We start from the raw sequence: 24,563 nt of genomic DNA, 5'->3' as shown, positions 1-24,563 counted from the left end.
GCTCAATATACATACAGATGGTTACATATGGAAATATTTATAGGTATGTGTATACATATGACTTAGTAAAGTGAAAGAAAAGTGGAAGTGTTAAGTCACTCAGTCATGTCCGACTCTTTGCAACCCCATGGACTGCAGCCAGTCAGGCTTCTCTGTCCATAGAATTCTCCAGGCAAGAATAAGTGGAGTGGGTAGCCATTCCCTTCTCCAGGGGATCTTCCCGACCCAGGGATTAAACCTGGGTCTCCTGCATTGCCGGCGGATTCTTTACTGTCTGAGCCCCAAGGGAATCCCTATGACTTAGTAACACATATATTTCTTCATTCTGTTAACTGAAAGGGCCTAGAAGCAACTAACACTCAGTATAAATCAGTATACCTAGTCCCTAGATCTTGGTTTTTAGTATTGTTTCTCCAGTGAACAAACTTGGGGATCATTGGAGAAATAGCTGATTCTATGGCACCCCACTCCAGTACTCTTGCCTGGAAAATCCCATGGACGGAGGAGCCTGGTAGGCTGCAGTCCATGGGGTCGCAAAGAGTCAGGACACGACTGAGCGACTTCACTTTCACTTTTCACTTTCATACATTGGAGAAGGAAATGGCAACCCGCTCCATTGTTCTTGCCTGGAGAATCCCGGGGACAGGGGGAGCCTGGTGGGCTGCTGTCTATGGGGTCACACAGAGTCGGACACGACTGAAGCGACGTAGCAGCAGCAGCAGCAGGAATGGACAGTGGTGGGATGGGGAAGCAATATACAAGATGAGCTTGGAGCAGCTTGTAGTGACAAAAATAGCAAAGTGCTTAAAAATCAAAAACAACACAAATCTATATGTATTAATGGGGTTATGTCAAAGAAACACAGAAGGCAACTGAAAGAGCTCACATTAGCTAAAGCTCAAACAATTTGAGCAATAAAATCAATAAAATAGTATTGGGTATGATCCAACGTATAAAATAAATATTCATGAGTTCATATGATATAAATAAATGATTAAATCAATACATTAATGAGACATAAGGGAAGATTCTCTCCTAGAATAATTCAAAACAATTTATATAGATTCTTGGCCTTCAAAAAGGTAGACCCATAACTTCCCCATTCTTTTTGTATGGGATATGCGTAATGAACTCCCTTCAAAGAGAACAACGTGGAAAAGGGGAAAGAAAAGTAACTTCTCAGTGTAGAAAAGTGACAAATTCAGCCAGGTGATCGAGGTCAACAGGTCATAATGATGAAATGCACCCTTGACATGATGCAATGAAAATGACACTTTACAGCTTCCTCCCCCAAACTCAAAGTCCGAATCTAAGCATGAGAAAACGTTAGACAGATCCAAACATTAGACAATCCAAACAAATTGAGGGACATTCTACAAAATACCTGGGGAATACTCCTCAAAACTGCCAAAATCATCAAAAAGAAGTTTAAGAAACTCTCATAGTAAAAAGATGCCTAAGGAGATGTGATGATTCAATGTTAAGATTCAGGTAGGATCTTGAGGCAGAAAGAAGATAAAAACTAAGGAAACTTAGTTTTTAAAGATAAAAACTAGGTAAAAATTAAGGAAATCTGAATAAAGTATAGACTTTAGTTAATAGTGACATGTCAATATTGGTTCTTTAATTGTTAAATGTATCATACTAATAAAGATGATAATAACAGGAGGAGCTAGGTGCAGGGTATATGGACCTCTGTATGGTCTTTATAATTTTTCTCTAAATCTAAATCTGCTATAAAAATTGTTTACTTCTTTCAAAAAGGCAAAAAAAAATTGAGAACTGCCATATATTGGAGAAAAGCTTATTTTGAAAGGATACATGCACCCCAGTGTTCACTGTAGCACTATTTACAATAGGCACAACATGGAAGAATCTAAATGTCTCTTGACAGAGGAATGGATAAAGACAGTGTGGTACACCCACAACACACACACACACACACATACACACTGCATTAAAAAGAAAGAAATAATGCCACTTGCAGAGTGACATGATGGACCTAGAGGCTGTCATGCTGAATGAAGTAAGTCAAAGAAAGACAAATATATGATATTGCTTATATGTGTAACCTTAGGGTCTTCCCTGTAGCTCAAAGGGTTAAGAGTTCTCCTGCAATGCAGGATACCAGGGTTCGATTCCTGGGTCAGGAAGATCCTCTGGAGAAGGGAATGGCAATCCACTCCAGTATTCTTGCCTGGAGAATCCCATGGACAGAGGAGACTGAAGGGGTCCGTGGGGTCGAAAACAGTCAGACACGACTGAGCCACTACTACTACTACTACACTATGTGTGTAATCTAAAAACTGGTACAAATGAACCTATTTACAAAACAGAAATTGTAGAAATTGAGTCACAGATGTAGAACAAACTTGTGGTTACCAAGGGGGAAAGGGATGGGGAGGGATAAACTGGGAGACTGGGATTGACATGTACACACTAGTAGATATAAAAGAGATAACTAATAAGAACCTGCTGGATAGCACAGGGGACTCCATTCAGTACTCTGTAATGACCTATATGGGCATAGAATATAAAACTAGTAGATATAGGTATATGTATACCTGACTCACTTTGCAGCACAATTGAAAGTATCACAACATTGTAAATAAACAATATTCCAATAAAAATTAATTCCAAAAGAACTGCCAGAATGTTTGAAGCCCCTTTTCTTTCCCTCTTCCTTCACACCATCTACCTTTTCACCAGAAGTAACACCCATCCTTTGTGTTTTTCTGACACCTTGCTTTTCATACAAATTGTACACGTGCATGTATACCTAAACATGTTGTTAGTTTGAATTTTATACAAATGGAATTGTATCATTTGTATTTTTAAGCTAGTAGCTATTTTCACTTAATGATACACTTGTGAGGTTTCCCCATGTTGGTATGCTATGCTATGCTATGCTAAGTCACTTCAGTCGTGTCCGACTCTGTGCGACCCCAGAGATGGCAGCCCACCAGGCTTCCCCGTCCCTGGGATTCTCCAGGCAAGAACACTGGAGTGGGTTGCCATTTCCTTCTCCAACGCATGAAAGTGAAAAGAGAAAGTGAAGTCACTCAGTTGTGTCCGACTCTTAGCGACTCCATGGACTGCAGCCTACCAGGCTCCTCCGTCCATGGGATTTTCCAGGCAAGAGTACTGGAGTGGGGTGCCATTGCCTTCTCCTCATGTTGGTATATGTAGCTGCAACTCATTATTGGTAAATGTGGCTAGATAATACACTATTGAGTGACTATACGCCTTGTATACGTCTAGCCTTCTATTAACAGAGGTTGGGTTGCTTCCAGGTTTTGCTACTACCAACAATGCCACCACAAATGTTCTTGTATATACATGTAAGAAGTCCTGTGTAATAAAAACTTAGAAGTGGAATTACTGGGTCATGAAGCATGTATATTTTTAACTTTACTATGTAATATATACCAAATTGTTCTACAAAAGTCATCATGTCAATTCAGACTGCCATCAGGAACAATTTAATTTTTCCAAATTTTGTTCCTTGGAAACGTGGAGATCAATAGAGGCACTTTGTTTTTTTCTCTCAGTCTTTAAAGTATATATGATTTTAAAAATATTAACTCTATTTATAATATTTATAGTAACAGTGATGATAAATGGCAAGTTTTAGTATATTGAAATTTACCATAGGCTTTAACTTGTCCTTGGAGATTAACTTGCTCAAAATAGAGCTTTTTCTGCTATCCATGTACATGTATTTGAACTTGGTATAAAAGTGAAGAAATAAAGACTTGGCATATTCCTGCTGAAAAGGTGCACAGTTCTGTTCTTGTAAACTGGCCTTAATCTGAGAAACTACTACATTTTGATTACATTCCTCAAAAATAAAGTATAAAATATATGTATATAAAATATATATATATATATATATATTCTGTAAAACAAGACCTCAATCTTGCCTTCAAAGATATATAAAGAAATTAAGCTTGTATTTTACTTTTCTTTCAAAAACTTGAATTCAGACCAGCTCAGTATATCTAGAAGAGCATTTGAAGCATTGTAAAATTCATCACTCTTGCATTCAACATTCCTTTGATGTAAAGTCCACAGTTCTGTAGAGAAACAGTAAATAGTAACCCTCTCAATACCATAAATTAGTGCATTCTGCTAGTATGAGTTACATGAGTGCTGAATTCCCTACCTTAGGATTGCTACCAGTCAGCCTCCCATGTTTTAGATGGGGCTGCCACTCTATATGAATGTGTGTGCTGTTTACCTGGGCAGCTCACTGTAGCAGAGAGCAAAAAGAAGGAAAAGGAACAAATTTCCAAGTTTCTTCTTGAATGGGAAGATGGATGGATATGTGAAAAAACAGTGCAATACTTCCTATTAGGCAAAGCTCAAAGGTAAGTAGAAAACTATGTCTGATGTTATATTTGAAGCCAATCAAAAAGCTCAGTAACTGCTATTCAAGCAGCATCACTGCGCTCTGACGGTGAATTCTAAGGACAAGATCGCCCGCTACAGACTTCGGTGGCCTTGGTCAAGAAGCCGAAAGCACAGTGCCTTCTGGATGGCTCCATTTCACAGCGGAGCCTGCTCTCTGGGATCCCCAGTTTATATTTCTGTGGGGCCTTTCTCAGAAAAGCACAGAGAGTGTTCCCTTAATCCCTACCTACCCTACCATGTTCATCATGACTGTGGATGCCATTGCATGCCATACAACATGACTACTCAGACCTGGAAACTATGAATGAAGCAAGAATTCCCCGATTCTGCTTAGGTAAGTACACCTACTTAGATAAATACTTCTTGATGAAGTTCACCCTCTTCAGCATTAAGGCTTATGTGAGAAATCACTCAATGGACACATATTCAAAAGGTATTTACATAGAAGCCACAAAGGACTCCTTTATACAAACTGAATATATTTTCCTACTCTATCCATTGCCAGGGCTCCTTTTATTAAACCATGAAAAAGAATAGATTTTTAAAACTTTTAAGATATATGAAATAGTAACTAAGAGAAAGACTTAAATGTCATATTGACCTGAGTTCGAGTTACAGATCCATCAGTTATTAGCTATGTGACCCTGAGTAAGTTACTTAACCTCTCCATCCTTTCCTTTTTCTCCACTATGGAATAAGTGGAAAGTCCTCCTGAGTTGACACCAGATCTGTCTTCAAAGCCTGTTCTTTTAACCACCACACTGGCCTGCTCCAGACACTTTGAATAGCACCTTGCATGCAGGAACTCACTACATCTCCGCAGGCTGATTGATTTATCTTGAGGCATACCTTCTTCAATCAAAAGCCATGACAGCTAAAGCGAAACTCCCAGGCACAAGAGAAACAGCTTTCTTCACTAAGTTTTACACACGCTCAATAGCTGGGTCTGAAACAGAGGAGCATCCCTTTCAAATAGTAATGAGACTGATAAATATGTTCTGTTCACATCACAGAAAACCACACTTCAGCACAGAAGCCATACTTCAGGTTAACCAGTTGTCTCAAAATCAGATATGCCTCCAAAGCTGGAAAGTCTACTGTTTTGAAAGATGAAGATGCACAATTTTAGTTAAGATATGAAATTTTAATTGGCTAGTTCCGCAAAATTTTATAGTTTCCTGTCTTCTGTATCTAAATATCTTGAATTAGGAACTGCAGTTATTTTGCATGTTATAGAAAGTTTACAACACTTCTGAAAACAGGGGTTGAGATGACCTAAGAGGTGCCAGATAGGTGCCATAAAAAGAGGTGCAGCCATAGTGCAACCAATATTCCTAGGAAGTATGGCAATCTAGAGATGGCATGGCTTCACTAAGAACATTCAAATTCAAAACTATGTGTAGCCAAACAAAACACATCTGAAAGTTACATATGGCCCTTTCACCAGAATTTGCAAATCCTATTTGCAAATTCAGAGAACAGGAAATAACGCCACCTCCTTCACTGTCCCTGAGTTATCCTGCAAGCAAAATTGACAGTGGTTTTGATGGCTGAGACAGCCTCTGCAAGTCAGGCTTCAGTGCTTCTTACGTCAAGTCAACCCTCCCCTGCCTGGCTTTTAAGCCATGGGCCACATCCCACTCTCAGAGCCAGACATGGTTGTCTATACTCTCAGACCACCAGGCTAATCTCCGTACTACTCCATATGCATGCTAGTCCCACACTCATTCCTGCCACCATCCTTGGCTCATCCTTTCCATGACCTCAAATGGCTTCACCACTTCTAGGCCAAGCCAAATTTAACCTATCTTTAATTTTGTTCGTGTCTGTGTATGTGTGTGCACGCAACGCATGTGCACTTTTTTAAATTCATGCAAAGAGCACAGAAAAGGGATGAATGAACCCAAACTACTTTGGTTGGGGTAGGGAAGGCTTCACAGAAAGGTGACATGTGAGCAGGGTATAGAAGGAAGAAGGCCGCCAAGTGGAGGAGAGGGAAGAGCGTGTATAGAATCCCGAGAGCCAGAGCAGGCTTGCAGAGATAAAAGGCTGGAGAAGGCTATGGTCAGAAGACCCTTGATGCCTCAATGAAGTGATAGGACTTGATCCTGGAGACAGAAGGATCTGATCAAGGCCCCTAGTCAATCCCATATCTTCCATGGAGTCTCCTCTTGCCATGCAAGTGTCTTCCTCCGAATTCCTACAGCCTTTAAGAACCTTTAAGAACCACACAATCAGGTGTTATTACTCTCAGTTCTCAGGGCAGGAACCTTCTTCTTTTTAACTTCTATACCCTAACAGCACTTAAAAATGCTTAGCAAGTAAATGCTCAGTAAATTCCCAGAACTGACTGATTCAAATTCTTCTAGGGGTGGATTAAACAAACCAGGTTCTAGAGATAAGAGTAGGAAAAACTCTATAAGTCAAGGTCACTATAGACCTTACTATTGACCACGAGTGACAGGATACAGGACTACAAAAATTAAGTTCAAAAGCAACCACACTTGACTTCTGTGAACTTGGACTCCTCTCCTTTTGTCCCCTGCTTTGGCCCACTGCCCCAGCTGAGATTCACTCCTATTTCCCCTGGGAATTTAGAGCCAAAAGGGGAGGTACCAGCATATCTCTGGCTCTGAACATACCCCCACTGACTGGGAGGGCTGGGGACAATCAATGCATTTAGCAAATGCATCTGCCCCTGAAATAAAAGTGTGTGTCTGCTCCTGTGTGTCAATGCCAAGTTGCAGAAGGTTACCATAGCAACTCCAGCAGGATGCTGCAGTGGGCAGCTTTGCACAGAGGTGCAGAAAACCCATTCTTTAACATGTGGGCTTTTGCTGTACACATTGGATCTGAGCAGGCACATCATGGCTTCAGGCCCTGCCTTTGGGATTCTGCAAAAAAGGAAGTGGAACATTGAACATCTGCTCATCCAATCTTCCTTTTTTCATGTACCACACATGTCCCTTCTCATGCACAGTAAGCACTGCATGTAGAGCCCCCAAATAGGCTCTTTAGAAACATATAATTCCCTACACTCGTTCTTACACTGGATGATGAACAGACTGTGTACTTACTTGCACATCAGCATGACTTCCAACACAAAATTTACATCCACCAAATAACCCAGCAATTGTACATTTCAATGAACAGCGTATCCACAATGTCAGCATTCCCAGCCAGCCCCCAGTTTTTGTATTATTAGTACATTTCTAATGCAAAAGTAAACACCATCAAGACTATAGGTTGGGCTTAATGAGATCTACCGAGCTCTACTCCAGGAACTATAAACCAACTTTTCAAAGGACCAGGCAGTTTTTGAAATTGTTTTTCCACAGACTGGAGAGTGGGGGTTTACTCATCCACTTCTTAATGTTTCATGTCTCATAAGGAAAGAACATGAAAGGGATGTGAAATACCACTCCATTTGTGGTTCTAACCTACATACAGCCATCAGGAGGCCATGTCCCTACAAAGTGAACTTTAGTTGGTAGGGTAGTCAAATGGATGGAAAGCTTCCTGGACATTTTCACATTTTTTTCCTTGGATCTAGAAACTTACTGGTGGCTGTCTGTTAATTCTCTCCTTGGCAAAATAAGAATGGTGGTTTATAGCAGCACTAAAGAAATGGACTGCATGGCTGGCCTGCACCGCAAGGTGAGGTGGATCTGCACAGGGAGAAGTGAAGGAAATTTTGGATAACAAAGTCACATGCACCTGTGCATGCAAGCTGCAGAAGCAGGACCACAGTATCTTTTGCAGCTCAGTAGTGAAAAAAAGAGGAGTGGACTAGAAGTAATGTAGAAGTTCGAGTATCTGAAGGAGTTTTGTGGGCTAAGAAAATTAAAATACGATACCAAGAGAGAGATGTAAACAAAGGAAGGAAGAGCTTCTTGACCCAGGGAAGCCATTCTTTGTGCAGGAATGCCCGTGTCTATCTCTCTAAGGAGGTTGAGAAAAAAGATGCCAATGTTAACAGACCACAGTCTGGATGATTTCTTTATTCAAGGAGTTGGAGACTTGGAGGTGTCTGTTACACGAAAGCATGGAGCTAGGACTTGCCAGATTGGACACCAGGGCTGTAAAAAACTTGTGTTCCGAAGGAAGGCCAGAGTGTCAGCAGCCTGTGTGTGCTTAGTCCTGTCTGACTCTTTGCGACCCCCTGGACTGCAGCCGGCCAGGCTCCTCTGCCCATGGGATTCTCCAGGCAAGAATACTGGAGTGGGTTGCCATGTCCTCCTCCAGGGGATCTTCCCAACCCAGGGATGGAACCCAGGGTCAGCAGCCTAGTGACAGATAAAGAGCTCTCACTGAGAGAATTCTTGAGAATCACCCAATCTGCCCTGCACAGGCCTGGCTAGGTGAGCAGTAGATACCTATTTTTAACTGTCCCCAGGAGATGCTGTTGGGGGCGGGGGGGCGGGGGGGGTGGTGGTCCAGGGGGCTTGAAGCCAAGAACTGAGCTTGTGGCCTGGGAGCAGGAAAAGGGCTTCTGGGAGTTGAGCTGGGAGCAGCCAAGAAGGGCTCCGGTGCGTGTGCTTATGAATGAAAGCCGGGGACGGTTTCAGAGGGACTCGGGCAACCTGTTCCTTGGGGGCCAAGGCAGCGCAGGGGAGGTGGGAGGCCCAGCATCCGGGTCGGATTCGGGGGAGAAGTCAGGTGCACTGAAGCGCCCGCCTGTAGGTCGGCTTGGAGAATGGTCTGGGTACGGGGCGGATCCAGGGAGGTAGGGTGGGGGAGGGGAGGTAGTCGGCGAGTGGGTGTGGAGAGCGAGCCAGAGTGGGGGGGCTGGGGGCGCCGGGCCAGCGCCTCGGGCCGCCTCGACCTCCCCCGGGACTCACCCAACACGAAGTAGGGCAGCTCCGTGTTCTCCAGGTCGTCCACCACGACCATTTCTCCCGGGAAGTCGTTGCGTACGGAGAAGAGGAGCTTGGGTTCGGAGGCCGAGGGGCTGTGCATGATGTTCAGGTCGTTCTCGCGCAGGAAGGGCAGCGCCGACACCGTGATGCTCTTGAGCTTGCACTCCAACTCCTTGGAAGGATCCACGTCGCCGGCGGCCGTGGCCAGCACCGTCGCCGGCCCCCAGCAGCAGGCGAGCAGGGCGCAGAGCCCGGCTAAAGCCATCTTGAGCCCCGGCCGCCTTCCTCCCAGCGCTGCGAAGGTGGGGGAGGCAGCGAGCGGGGAGGGAGCGAGCGAGCGAGCGAGCGCGGGAGGCGGGGGAGGTTGGGGAGGGGATGCGGAGCCGGGAAAGCCCGGGTCCCCCGGACCCAGATGCCGCTGGCCTGGTGCAGGGCTGAGGAGAGCCCGCGCGCTCTTTGTTTCCCGGAGCTGCTTATCTGGGGAAGGCAAGAGGGGAGGTGGGGGGGAAGTGGGGAGAGAAGAAAGGAGAAGGAAGGACGTCGGAGGAAAGAGGAAGGGAGCTGAAGATTCTGGGGAATCAGGTCAGCCCCCAGCGGGCAGCCGGTGCTGCCGCCTTCCTCCTTTGCATCCCCCCAGCAGGAGCACGCTCTTGGCTATGAACTACCTGCACAGCATTTTTTTTTTTTTTCCCAGCCGTTTTTCCAATGCAAAATCTTCCCTCCCGCATTATCTTCCTGATGGCTTGGGAAGGGCGCGCGCGCACACCCCTTTAAATGTGCTTCCTCAAAGCCAGTGATGGGGGGTCTGTAGATGCAAATACTCCCCCAGTTGTTTTGTAGATATAGGTAGTTCCATTCTTGTCTTTTTTTACCCACTAAAATTGGATTTTTATATTGGATAAGCGTGTGCTGGAATAAATACACGTGTGTGTTATTACTCAGCACTAACGATGCAGAAATATGTTTAGAGGGAATATTTTGTATGTACATATATATAGATAGGTTGTGTGAATGACAAATAACAAAGTCAGTGTATTGCATACAGTTAAGCAGGGAATTAGAACTTTTATTTGCTATTTCTCTCTCCCTTTTCCGTTCCATTTCTGTTACCAATCTTATCTGTGGTAAGCAATATAAAGATCATTTGGAGCTGGCTATAATTGATAGAAAAAGTAGAGCTAGCTCAAAGAATTGTTGAGCTTTTAGTTATAGAGAATCCAGTAAACAGAACAGAGCTGGAAGAAAATGTGAGAAAAACAAAGTTTCTAGACACCCTTAACAAACGGAAAAGGAATAAAAAATATCCTTGGGCATGGGCCAGGTCAAACCCAGTCCAATCAAGAGTAGAACAGGGTAGATAATAAAAACGTCACTAACAACAAAAACCCTTGAAAGTTTTGTTTCCATTAGTGCTGGGCAGTAATGCCTTAAGTCTTAACAAAATGATGATAGTATGCAATAAACTGATAGAAAAGTGATTTTTGTATGTGCTAGTATCTGATGATTAACTGAACTTTCTCTTACAGGATAACCTTTAACTCATTTCAAAAGTTTGCCGAAACTAACACAACATTGTAAATGAACTATACTTCAATTAAAAAAAAAAGTTTGCCTTTAAACATTTATTCAATGCTGACTTAAATACTAAGTGCTGTAAGACCATGTTATAAATAATTTCTAATCTCTGGGAATTTAATGCACCACCATTTTCAAAGAGGATTTCCACTTTAGAACAATTTCATTCTCATTCTACCTAGTGTCAATTTATTGGCATCTCTGAATGTATGTCCTTTTAAAGAAACAACAAAAAAAGCTTTTGCCATATATTTGACAAGGTTACTCTAGTTGATGAATGGGAATAAAGAAAATGAGTCATATATTTAAGGTCACATTTAAGGAGTGAAGGTCTTGCTTATAAGAAAAGAGATAAAGACTTTATAACAGTTTTTTTTTTAACATATCTAAGAACTATTACCATGTAGCATTGCAAATTACTGCAAAAAGCATTTATCAGCTAATGACTTTTTTAAACTCTTCTTCATAGGAGATACTGAGATAAAGACCCCATGGTGTCTCTTTTGCCTACTCTCTCTAGCATAAAAACCAGTATTAACTTTGTTACTCAAGGTTTCCCATTGAAAAATTAGAGTGATAACGAGAAAATACACTTGGTCTTAGAATGTGAGAAATAGCATGAAACTACCAGATCATCTATTAGTCCAGTTTCTCATTTGACAGATAAGGAAGCTGAGGACAGTGAAACAGTGAAGCAGTTTGCATGCTTGCGTGTGGTCAGTCACTTCTGCTGCTGCTGCTGCTAAGTTGCTTCAGTTGTGTCTGACTCTATGTGACGCCATAGACGGCAGCCCACCAGGCTTCTCTGTCCCTGAGATTCTCCAGGCAAGAACACTGGAGTGGGTTGCCATTTCCTTCTCCAATGCATGCATGCATGCTAAATCACTTCAATCGTGTCCGATTCTGTGCGACCCCATGGACTTCAGCCCGCCAGGCTCCCCTGTCCATGGGATTCGCCAGGCAAGAATACTGGAACGGGCTGCCATGCCCTCCTCCAGGGGATCTTCATGCGTTGCCAGCTGACTGTTCACCTCTGAGCCAGGGGAGGAAGCCCCAGTGAAGCAGTTTACCCAAGATCAATCTGCCAAGAAGGAGTGGGGGAGTGAAGACCACAAACAAGATTTTGCCTAGGGCCCTTTCCACTACACAATTACAGGACATCTAGGTACACCCATGGATAATTTCTGGACTTTAATGGCTCCCAGTAATTCATTCAGTAAACATTTGCATACCTACCATATGCTGTGCATTAGACTAAGCATGGACAGATTCTAGGAAAAATACTCTTCTTGCTTTTGAGTAGCATATAATCTATTATTGTTTTGAAATCTTTCTTCCTCATTTTCTGAAGTGTATTGAGTCATTTTAGAAAACCCAAGTGAACCATTTGATTTTCTGATAAGTCAATATTGACTTTACTTTGCCTATCTATAGTTTTTACATGATTACATTTTTACATACTTTCTCATTCACAGTCACAAGAAAAAGGGTACATGGATTAAACGTCCATTTAGAAAAGGACGGCAGAGGATGAGATGGTTAGATAGCATTACCGACTCAATGGATATGAATTTGAGCAAGCTCCAGGACATAGGGAAGGACAGGGAAGCCCAGCGTGCTGCAATCCATGGGGTATCAAAGAGTCGGACACAACTGAGTGACTGAACAACAACAAATTGAATTGGAAAGACTTGGAATTTGTGGAAGGGTCGAGCAAAAGGACTATGCACATAAAAAGAGATAGTATATCGCCAGGGCACTGGATTCCTGTAAATATGCATACACTGTGACGTGGCCTTTTCTTAGGGAAGTAAACACCTAGAGATGGGGAGAAGTTGAAGTTCACAGGAACTAGAGCATCTCTTCTGTATGATGTTTTACTTTTAAATGGGACTGGGAGAAATTTGTATACATCTAAATAACTACCTTTGTATACAGGCAACATGATGTAGTGAAGCAATAGACTTGAAGTCAAGTCTCAACTCCATAATTTGCTTCTTTGGAGGTGAGCCTGGAACATTATTATTTTGCATATTAATAACAGATAGGTTTATTATTACATATCCATCAGTGCAGCTTTTAATACCACTTTAAACATGCATATCATCCTAGAGACAAATCAGTTTGAACCTGGACTATTCTTATCTTCATTGTCCCCCTCAATAAAATGGGGCCACTGATCTCTGCCCATCCCACAGGTTATAGAAGTACAAATACTTATATTGACTAAGACACTATAAAATAGCAGGTTCTGTCATCTCCAATCCTGACTTTCTTCCTGAGGTCTAACTTCCATATTCCAGCTCCAATGGCCTTGTTCCCTGACTCATAATAGCTTTTGAATGCTTCTCCTGCTTTTAAACTCTTTCTTAGACAGCTACCAGGTTGATCTTTATGAAATCTTACTTTCCTCATGCCATTCTAGTTTTTCTTTTCCCACAGGATAAAGTTCAAACACCATAGTTTGGAAATTCAAAAACTTTTCCAAATTTCATACTCTTTATTCTGTTAGATGTTGTGCTTACTACACTGTCCGGTTCCCATTCCCCCGCGACACACAAACACATCCCCACCAAATTAAAGTCCGCAACCCATTTTTACTCCTCCCATGCCATTCTGTCCACCACTCAGTGTTCTCCAGATCCTCTCTTATCTGCAGACGAATCTCAGCCCTTAGCTATGAAGTGAGACTTTCCATCACTCCCTTTACCCATAGGTCCCTTCACAGAGCCCTTATGTGCGTGCACACGTGCACACACACGCACACACGTGCACACACACACACACACACAAAACCTTAGAAGGTCAATGGCCATTTCCCAACATAGTGTCTTACATTTTTATTAGCAAAATAGAACATTTTTATTAGCAAAACAGAAACAATAATGCATGCTTTTTAGAATAGGTGTGAGAAGGAAATGAGACTATGTATATAAAGGATCTAAAATTTTGACAGTTGGTGCTCATGAGTGATAGCCGTTGCCACTCTTCAATTATTTCAGAAAGAAAATAGGCTTCAGAACTTTTTTCATGAGATTTTTTTCCCAGGTAGTAACCAAAAGCAAATCAAGTGACTAATACTCTTTGGCATATACCCAGGATAAATGATATGTCCACCAAAAGAATGTATAAGAACATTAATTGCATGTTTACTCATGTAAAACAAAAATGGAAACAACTCAACTATGCATCAATAGGAGAATGAATAAATAGCATACAGTCATGTGATGGAATACTACACAGCAATAAAAAATATTGTGCAACAATGTGGATGAATTTTGCAGACATAGGGGAATGAAACCAGACACAGAAGAGGTTATCCTCTAAGATAAAATATTTATGAAATTCATGACAAGGTAACATTACTCTTTGATGCTGGAAGTCAGAATAGTGGTTATCTCTGCAGGGAAGGGAGTTTGGACTGAGCTTCTTGGAAATGCTGTGGGTAGTGATCACATGGATGCATGTATAGGCAAAATATATCAAACTGTACACTGATGGAATTTGTAATGTCTAGTTCAGTTCAGTTGCTCAGTTGTGTCTGACTCTTTGCAACCCCACAGACTGCAGCATTCCAGGCCTCCTTGTCCATCACCAACTTCCGGAGCTTGCTCAAACTCATATCCATCAAGTTGTTGATGCCATCCAACCATCTCATCCTCTGTCATCCCCTTCTCCTCCTGCCTTCAGTCTTTCCCAGCATCAGGGTCTTTTCCAGTAAGTTAGTTCTTCACATCAGATGGCCAAAGTATTGGAGCTTCAGCTTCAGTATCAGTCCTTCCAATGAATATTCAGGACCGATTTCCTTTAGGATGGTCTGGTTTGATATCCTTGCAGTCCAAGGTACTCTCAAGAGTCTTCTCCAACACCACAGTTCAAAAGCATCAATTCTTCAGTGCTCAGCTTTCTTTGTGGTCTAGTAATGTCTAGTATACCTAACTAAGCTGTTTTTTACATGGCTTTGGACACGACTGAAGCGACTTAGCAGCAGCAGCAGCAGCGGACCCTATAGAAGAAGAAAGCAGATGCAATTTTTTTTCTTTCTACAAGTTGTTTTCTTGTCTCCCAACTCTATACCCTCTTTCCTTCTTCTTTAGAGGTTTTGGAAATTTTAACTTTCCTTCCCTGAAGATTGGTAGTCATTTGTTCAACTTCCCCTTTCCTTTACCACTCCTTTCTACTATTTTTTTTTTATAAGAGTCTCGAAATTTGGTGTCTTTTCACCAGGGAAAGTTCAGGGGGCCTCTGTCTCTAGGAAGCGCAGCAGTAAATAACTCAGCAGTTGGATAGTAACAGATTTAGACTTTCACTGGTCCACTTCCATGTTTTATCCTGGGGACTGCTCTCTGACATGTTTTGTAGCTTAAGGTGAAAAGATACCTACAATCCAGAGAGGGAAGGTCAAAGCTATAAAAGATGCAGAGGAGAGAGTAGAGGTGAAAGAGATGAGTGGAGCTAAGGGATATGTATGGGAGGAATATTTCTCATTTTCCCCATTCACTCAGAACAGCTGGCTTCCTGATGCTTTTTAGATAATCCTGGTATATACTACTTCAACATTCGGTAAACCTCTGTCTGCTTTTCTTTTTTATGCTTCTTTATGAAAATAATCCTTAATGTTGGTTTCCATTTTTAAATGAAACTAAATCAAAAGACTTCTCTCCCTTTCTGACTTGGTATTTTCCTCTCCATATTTTCCCCATCACACAAGTTAGTATGAACCCCTCACATCCCTTTGCCAGCTCCAACCCCCAGCTCTTCTGTTGAATTGGATTCTTTCTTCAACTATTACGCTCCCATGCTCTGCCAAAATTTAGTGCAGTATGCTAGTTAGCTGGAAATATTAATTCAGTTTTGCACCCTCATTAGGACATTTAGAACTATATTTCATATTTTTTGATTCAAAGTTAATATTTTTTCCTTTACTCTTTCCTTCCCACCCCCATCTCTCTCTCTCTCTTTCATTCTTCCTTTTTCTCTCTCTTCTCTCAATTCACAGGCTCAGCAACAGCACCTGCTTCACAGAAACACAGAAACAAGGCTGTTCCTGTTCTGACTTCTCTAGTCTTCCTTTAAAAACCAAGTGGAGATTCCCTCTTCCTGACACACACTAAAGTGAAAAGAGGCATGCCCAAGGAAAACACCACAGGCAAAACAGTTCACTTTGGGGGAGGCAGGACATTTTTTCCTCTTAATTTCACCCCAGAAACCTAAAGTTCTTTTCTTTGCCTTTGTCTTCACAGTCCTGGTTTGGGGACATAATGTTTCTTGATTTAGCTGTTCAGAGTCTCTAGATCTCTTTCTCTGTCTGCTCACTGAGTTCCTGCTGTCTTTTGCCTCTCTCTCTCTCTCCTTGATCTATGATGTGTGTACATGTATGTGAGAGAGGCAGAAAATACGATAAGATAAAGATTCTCACCTGGGCAGTGATTTCTAATTAAGTAATTCAGGACCGTGACCAAGAGGCTAAAATGCACAAAACAACCAAATAAAACCTCAAATTAGAAGGAAAATGGCTCAAATGGGTCCTTATCTCTGCAAGTTCTAGTTAAGCAAGCAAACAAAATGGTCTGGGACAAATGATTATGGAAACTCAGAAGAATAGAAGAAAATGTAATTAGCTTCCAAGCGTCTTTCTGTTCCTCAGCCTTCTTCGACTATCCAACTCCCCAGTCATGAATTTATCCAAGGCTCCCTTATCCATACCAAAAAAAAAAAAGTCTCTGCTGCAAAGCTGGGAGGGTTAACAGAGCTGGTACCCCAGCCAGCCAGCTAACCAAAGAAGACAGCCGGTGAGGCCCCGAGCCCGCCCCCAGTCAAGCCTCCCAGCCAATGGGCGCCCGTGGGGAGTGTGGAGCTGCGTCTCATTGGCTGCCCACCTACGTGCATTAGAAAGAAAGCGAGAGGCAGGCAGGGGAGCATTGTTATCTTAAGACACTCATCTGGCGTGTGAGCCTGCAGGTGAAACTGCTTAGGTGAAAAGCGCGGAGTCGGAGCGGGGACACGCTGGGCTACAGCCTGGGATGGAATCCGCCCGCCTCGGAAGCTGCTCTGCTCGCGGCTGCTCGGGCAGCGTCTTCGCTGAGCTCAGAGGACACCGTTAGCATTTGCCCGGGGATGTGCACCTGCCGTGCGCGGCGAGCGTCCGGGCAGGTCTGCAGGCAGCCGAGGGAGCAGTGAAGCTGGAGGAACTGTCTCTACCCATGGGCAAGGCAGTAATTCCGGGAGACAGACAGGGCGAGTGAGTCTCTACAGAGTTGGGAGGAAGGCACGAGCTTGGCTTTCTCTTCGGTGCAGGGATAGAGGACTCCCCGGGTCGGGGTTGGTACTTTCCTTCCCTCTCCACCCGCGAGCGCCCCGACCCAGCGTCCGAGCCCCACTTCAAACATGCTGTGGATGCCAGGCATCCTGGCTGCTCAGCTGGAAGAAGGCAGCAGGCAAGTGGTCTGACGGCGGCGCGGCGGCGGCAGCGGCAGCAGCAAAGCGGGGAGCAAGATTTGAAAAGAGACATCCGCTCCCTTTCACACGCTGAGGGGGAGGCATTCACGTTTTCCCCAAATGAGAAGGAGCCACGAGACATCATGAAGTAAAAACTTTGGAAAGCTGCCATTGGAGATGTTGCACAAAAACCTGGAACCTTTCAGGAGTCTCCTCCCAGGCGGTGGAGGTTTGGGGAGCAGCTGATAGAGCAAGGAGGGCTCTTGCAGGACTCAAGGTAACAGTGCAGGGGGTTGGTGGTTTTTCTCCACCGCCCTTTTTCGTTGTCTTTTTGGTGTGTCTCTTGATAAGGGGATGCTTTTGCTCTCCTACAGCCTTCTTGTCCTGGTGCCTGGCAGTTGCAGGCAGAGGGAATGATCCCCCTCGCCTCTTAGTTTCTGTCTTGTGGGGCTGAGCAGTGGACTTTGGGGTTTAGCTTGAGACCGTCCTGTTATTGCCTCCTGGTGTTGGTTGCATGGCTGTCACACGACTTGGGCACTCTGCCTGACCTATATTGCTTTTGCTTGGTTTAAGTCCTCAAAGTTAGTGCAACTCCCATTAGCTTCAGAAAACCTGTCAGGCTGCATAATTGCAGAAGATGACAAGGACTTCTGCCTACCCAGCGGATGCTGGATTGGACTGTACATGGTTCCCTATGTTTGGGACGGGCCCCCAAGAGCTGAGGTCGGCATACACGATCCACACGTTCACAGATATTCACACATTCCTAGAGCTCTATTCACATGTCCATAGAGCTCCCTGGCATGTCTGTAGAGGCCTGTCTCTTGCTCCCACGCACATACAGCCAGGAACAAATAAAGATTGAAGAGTGAACCCTGTGGGTTGCAAATAGTCTCCCCAGGGTGGCAGCAGGAACCCCACTGATTGAGTGGAAACTGGTAGCTTGCTGGGGACACTGGGGAGAGAATTGCTATGCTGGAAGGAAGGGCACGCTGAGATTATCTGGCCATCTTTCTGGGTACTCATCTAATGCTGCCTATGGTATGTGTGTGTGTGTTTGTGTGTGCCTGTTAACAGCTATATGAAGGAAGCAGGCTGCCTCTAGAAGCAGCATGCATGTGCAACTCCCTGCCCAGGCCCCAGATGCCTGGAGTGTTCCTGCCTAGTAGGAACATGAACTTGGGAGCTGCTCTTCCAGCCCAGAGGAGTTTTCTGCTCACCAAGCAGTCCCTCTGCATGGTACATATTTATCCAGGGTATATAGACCTAAGCCAAATATCAACTAATAATCAAGCTAATGCACTGTAACATGACTGAACAGACCCCATCCATAAAGAACTGTGTGTGCTCTTCCTTGCTCTCGGAGTCAGGTGCCCTGAGCAGAAGCAAATGTTTTTGTTCAAAGGAGAGCAATTATAACAGGCCAGGCTTCTAGCTGGGCAATCTGAGCCTCGTCCAGCAGGGACAATGATCTGTCAGCATAGAGCCATCAGGAGAATAAAAGGTATGTTGTAAGTCAAGTATTTCTGCCTCTGTCTTCTCCAGACATGTGCAGGGCGAAGAGATTCTCTTTCTGACCATGCTTCCTAGAATACGTGCAATTGCCAGTGTTAACCAAGAAGCTAAAGTATTTTACAAAATCCCCTGGGGGGCAGTCTGATGACATCAGACGACAGCAAAGTGATTCTGGAGTTTGTGTGTTTTCCCTCTTGGTTTCACACAGTTATGTGTATGTTATTTGTTGATGGCAGGACCCTCTGGAGTTCCCTTCCATCCAAAATAAGTTGCTTTGCAGCACTGGGGGCATGACCAAGCACTGCTGTCACAATGATCCTGAAATTTTCCATCACAGCTGCTGCTATACATATATATGTGTGTGTGTGTGTGTGTGTATACCTCCTTTTTAGCTTCTGACTACTTGCCTACTGTAGGGAAAAACGCATGCTTTGTTTCTTCGAGGAGGGATATGTTTTGAGTTAGTAGAGAGCCTGGATACTGTGAAATGTTTGAGGAAAAAGCAAATATCAGACCATGGTTTTCCCTGCTGGAGGGCAGCTGGCACCAAAGGGTTTAACAGCTGTTCTGCAGCCATGGAGAAGACAGTAGCATCCCGGACTCTTGCTTCTCACTCCTCCCCAAAAATGGGGCTGGCTTTGTCTCCAAGAATGGAGGGATGTGTGCTGCAGTGTGGCCACAAGAAAGGAGGAAAGGAGGGATGGGCTGGGGAGTGAGGAGGGTTCCTGCTCTGTTAGCATTGGGCCAGACTCAGAGATGGGCGATGTCTTCCCCCATTTAGGCCCTTAAGATCATCCTCTGGGTTTTCCCTTCTGGACTTCTAACAGGTTGTTTACTGAGCAAGACCAGAGGGCAAAGAACATACCTGCGTCATCAACTCCTTCTGATACCCTTTCCCAAGACACAGGCTGGCCACTGGGGAGCCTGGCACAAAAACATCCTCTGAGACGGTGCTCCAAAATCCCTCCCCAGCTCATAAACAAGAAGTAATCTGGAGGGACTGGAGACATCTGTGTGGGTACTTTCTGCTGAGTGGGATGCTTAGTGTTGAGGGTTCCTGGTTAGTGTTTTGTTTTCTCCACTGTGCAGATTATTTTTGGTGATTCAACTCTTTCTCTTAAATAATAAGACCTTGTATGTACATTTTACAATGGCATACTTTTCCAAAGGGCTAAAGGTATTTTAGGGAGTTCATCTAATTAATCTTCACATGCCTTATGGTCTCATTTATCTTTGATTACCCTAACAAGTAGAGCTACAATGAGTTTAGCCTCCTTCTTGGAAAAAGGAGGGCAGAGGACCTTGGAAGATGAACTAGTTTACTCTGAAACAATTCAGGGAAACTACGGAATGGGGTCTGGGTCTCGTCACTCCTATATCACCCCCAGGCTCTCCAGGTATCTCCTAGGGAATGGTTTAATTGTGGTAGCCATGATTTGACTCAGCTGTTCTATAATTCGCAGGAATGGGAGGCTGCAGTAACCTAGGACTTCGCCTCTAGCACTGACCTAAGAGCTACGAGGGATACGAAGTCTTATAAGACCTTGTCTTTGCCCTCAATGATCTTACATTCTAGTTAGGAAAATAGGCTTACATCTGGGGAAAAGGTAAATGACAACATACATTCTAAACAGCCGTTCAATACAAGAAATTCACAAGGCTGACCTAATTCATCTACAATCGATTTGTGCAGATAACAAGAGCTCTCAATATTCCAAGGAAGGAAAATTTGAATTGTGCCTTGGGGGATAGAGTGGGATTTGTTTGGAGAGGAAGAGATGGTAAAAAGATCCCAGTTGACAGAGAGGCTCACTGCAGCACAGTTGAGGAAGCTGGAAACTTCAAGGCTTGCATGTTTCCATGGGATTTGCTCTAAGCCACTTCTCCACTTGGATCCTGGTAACTGCATACATCTGGGTTAATTACTTGAAGCATAGAGTGGCCTAGGGGAAGCTGCCCTCACATGAGACGGAGGGATTTGAAATGTTGGACATCTCATTAGACACTGAAAATTACCTAAGCCTTCTACCCACCCTCAAGTCTAATCCATATATTATAGGAAAAATAGTGCTCAAGGTCAGAGAGCTTTTCAACAGCATATCAAAAATTTTGGAGAAAGATATTGGGGAGGGGAGTAGGCAAATTTCAAGAGAATATGAGAAAATCTCATATTTTTTTTTTTTAGACTGAGAATCTCCTGAGAGCGAGAGCCTTGATTTTCCTTCATTTCCTGTTTCCCCACCCAAATATCCCTATTGAGGTTTACTTGGAGCCGGCAAAACGCCAAAGCCCTCAGGCGTTTAGCATTGAGGAGACTTTCCATCTTAAGATTCTTGAGCGTGCCCATGTACATAACCTCTCATCTTCCCTCCTTTGCCTTTTTAATAAAACATATGCTGTAGCAGTCACCAAGGAGGAGACCACAAAAGCAAGAGGGTGGGTGCAGTATTGCCCGCAGCTGTACCACGAGGAACTGTGATTGCTCAGCTGAACAGCAGAGGCGGGGAGTCAATCTGCCAGCCAAGGAAGGGCCAAGGGCTGCCTGGCACCTGGAGATGGCCCCGACCTGACAGCCACACATGCTGACTCCAGTCATGAGCCTTGTTTTCTAGCAAAGGGGTCAAGGCAAACACAGAACTGGTGAAACCCTATTCCTCAGCCTTCGCTTGGTTTGAGACCTTCATTCACTCTACCTGTCACTGGTTGCTTCGGTGGCCCCATTCTGACATGGACAAAATTCCAGTGGGGCCCTGAGAACTGAATGACTTACCTAAAGTCACTTCATCGTGGCTCTCAGGTCAAAAGGAAGGTCCCCAAGAACCTGGTGGGTGTGTGATTGCTTAGCCCCAGGAGTTCACTCTGAGGACAAGTCCTCAGGGATATGTACTTTCTCTTGAAAATTCTCCCTTAGGCCTTGTTTTCACCTTTGTTTCCTATGTTAAGTGACCCTGAGTTGGTTGGTGGGACAGAGGCCCTTTATTTTATTCTCAAGTATTGCCTGCCATGTTTGGGGGCTAACCTAGAGGTCCAGGCCCATGGGCATGTGGTTAGTGACTGTGGGCCAAAGCCCCTTCCATTTGGGGGTGAAGAGAGGCAGCCCAGTTGTCCTTCAGCCTGGGGGCTGCGAGGGATGGGTCTCATTTCAGTGACTAGGATGCAGGCTGCTGTCTCTGGAAACTATTGCTCTGCCGTGCAGATGGAAGTAAAGTTGAGGAACATCATTAGAGTATGGAATTCTCAACAGCCAAATGCTCTATCATTCCTTTCACTGAAGCTCACGTGAAACATAAATATACCTGGCATGCTGGATTAGGTGAAGGGTGGGCAATCTGATACCTCCCAGGACTGAGCTCTGCCCCATACTGTAGTACTCATATGGCAGCCACCAGCCACGTGTAACTCTTGAGCACTTGCAGTGAGTGTTGAAAGTGTAAAAATGCACACTGAGTTTTGAAGACGTGGCTTAAAGGAAGAGAATTTCAAATACCACAGTTTCTTTTAATATTGATTACACATTAAAATTATACTGTATATTTTGGGTTAAATAAGATATATTATGATTAGTTTCACCCATTTCCCTTTACTTTCTAATGTGGCTATGTGGCTCACATTATATTTCTTTTGGGCAGTGCTGGTCTAGTTTTGCAGAGCAGTGACAGCTAATGTGGAGAAAGAACAGAGGCTTAAAACAAGAGGGGCCAGAAACATAAAGAGAGAGAACTTGGATGGAAAGATGGTGAGCAGCCCAAAGAATGTCTGTCATGTATTTCCAAAGTTGAAAGTCAAGGAGGGTACAGATAGCTGAAGCTGGCTTGTTTGATGGTGACCTTACCAACTGTGACTCAGCCCAGTCTTAAGCATTTGTAGAGCATTGCTGCTCCCAGTTCACATGGAAACAATTAGCAGGTAGGAGGCCTAGGAATTTTATCCTAATTTTTTTGTGTTTCTGCCTGACAGTAGAAATATCCAAGTTAAATATCTTTAGGGTCTCACTCTAACATGTGAGGACACAGTAGTTGGGATCAGCTGGGTCTGTTTGACTTTCAAATCCCCTTCTTCCTTCTCATGCCTATCATATCATCATCTTTCCTTGGGAGAGTTTTCCTTCAAACAATATGTGTTGATGGTTTGGTGGGGAGAAAGAAAAGTTACCGCTATGTGTTAGAGATTCTTTTGTGGACCTATCAGTAAGAAGAATGGGGAGAAGGCATAATTGTTGAATTTTATTTAATAAGTACAGATTTGAACACTAAAGTCCACCCATTGTTATGTTCTTTATTATTATTTGTTGCAATAAGGTTTGGCCACAACTGGAATTCCTCATATTTGCTTAGCCTTCTATAGTTTACAAAATGCTTTATACGCTTTCTCTCAACCAATTTTTACAACATCCCTGTGGGGTGGTTAATATCTCAATTCAAATTTTTCCATGATCTGCCCCTAAACTTTATTTTCTGATCCCTCTCTTTATATGCACTTCATTCAATCTTGCTTAATCAAACTGGTTTTCTTACTGTTCTTCAGTGTTCACTGTGTAAAGTAGGGATCTTAAATGAACCTCAGTTTTATCATTTATAAAAAAAAAAAATAACGCCCCATATCTCAATCTGTTCTAAATATTAAATGAGATGAAATACATAAGAAGCCAAACACAGTTCCAGGCACATGACAAATGTCAACATTCTTTCCAACCAAACATATTTCACTTTGATGATTGCCAAGATTAAAATGTTCATAGGTTAACACATTATGTACCCATTTCACACACACAATGATTCCTCTCTCCAAATTCCCTGCTTTGGTTAATGGGAAGACCAATCCCCCGGGGCCAAATTTAAGACATACAGGTTGTCCTGAGCTCTGCTTTCTCTCACACAGCTCCTCCCTTCACCCCCAGTTCAGTTCATTCACTCAGTCATGTCCGACTCTTTGCGACTCCATGGACTGAAGCATGCCAGGCTTCCCTGTCCATTACCAGCTCCCGGAACTTGATAAAATTCATGTCCATCAAGTCGGTGGACCACAGCCTTATCTAACTCAATTAAACTATGAGCCATTCCATGTAGGGCCACCCAAGACGGATGGGTCATGGTGAAGAGTTCTGACAAAACGTGGTCCACTGGAGAAGGGAATGGCAAACCACTTCAGTATTCTTGCCTTGAGAACCCCATGAACAGTATGAAAAGGCAAAAAGATAGGACACTGAAAGATGAACTCCCCAGCTAGGTAGGTGCCCAATATGCTACTGGAGATCAGTGGAGAAACAACTCCAGAAAGAATGAAGAGGCAGAGCAGAGTCAAAGTGAAAACAATGCCCAGCTGTGGATGTGACTGGTGGTAGAAGTAAAGTCTGATGCTGTAAAGAGCAATATTGCATAGGAACCTGGGATGTTAGGTCAGTGAATCAAGGCAAACTGGAAGTCATCAAACAGGAGATGGGAAGAGTGAACGTTGACATTTTAGGAATCAGCGAACTAAAATGGGCTGGAATGGACGAATTTAATTCATATGACCATTTATCTACTACTGTGGGCAAGAATCCTTTACAAGAAATGGAGTAACCCTAATAGTCAACAAAGAAGAGTCTGAAATGCAGTATGTGTGTTCAGTCTCAAAAATGACAGAATCATCTCTTCGTTTTCAAAGCAAACCATTCAATATCACACTAATCCAAGTCTATATCCCAACCAGTAATGCTGAAGAAGCTGAAATTGAATGGTTCTATGAAGACCTGCAAGACCTTCTAGAACTAACACCCAAAAA

At 43.6% G+C, this 24,563-nt stretch overlaps 2 protein-coding genes and 1 long non-coding RNA gene across 5 annotated transcripts in view; 1 reads left to right on the top strand and 2 right to left on the bottom strand.

Annotated features, from left to right (window-relative positions):
* The window catches only part of ASTN1 (astrotactin 1), a 356,585-nt gene extending 346,842 nt beyond the window's left edge, over positions 1 to 9,743 (bottom strand). For all 3 annotated transcript variants that reach the window (XM_086342418.1, XM_086342419.1, XM_086342420.1), the window contains exon 1: positions 9,255 to 9,743. In XM_086342418.1, coding sequence (XP_086198544.1) covers positions 9,255 to 9,537 — 283 coding nt within the window. In that variant the 5' untranslated portion in view covers positions 9,538 to 9,743. The remainder of the gene's footprint in view (positions 1 to 9,254) is intronic.
* A 3,931-nt stretch (positions 9,744 to 13,674) lies between these two features.
* LOC147356313 (uncharacterized) lies at positions 13,675 to 16,406 on the bottom strand. Its single transcript, XR_015142712.1, has 2 exons — positions 16,267 to 16,406; positions 13,675 to 14,853 (listed from the first exon to the last, which is right to left on the bottom strand). It is a non-coding gene; the product is annotated as an uncharacterized LOC147356313 (long non-coding RNA).
* A 337-nt stretch (positions 16,407 to 16,743) lies between these two features.
* The window catches only part of BRINP2 (BMP/retinoic acid inducible neural specific 2), a 143,308-nt gene continuing 135,488 nt past the window's right edge, over positions 16,744 to 24,563 (top strand). The window contains exon 1 of the mRNA XM_086342414.1: positions 16,744 to 17,562. The gene's annotated coding sequence lies outside the window, so the exon portion shown is untranslated. The remainder of the gene's footprint in view (positions 17,563 to 24,563) is intronic.

This window comes from Bos grunniens, chromosome 16, assembly GCF_055505025.1.
Source record: "Bos grunniens cultivar Pamir isolate PY7600 chromosome 16, Bosgru_T2T1.0, whole genome shotgun sequence".
Classification (NCBI taxonomy): Eukaryota; Metazoa; Chordata; class Mammalia; order Artiodactyla; family Bovidae; genus Bos; species Bos grunniens.
The sequence above is the reverse complement of the archived record's forward strand: the minus strand, read 5'-3'. Positions and strand labels throughout refer to the sequence as shown.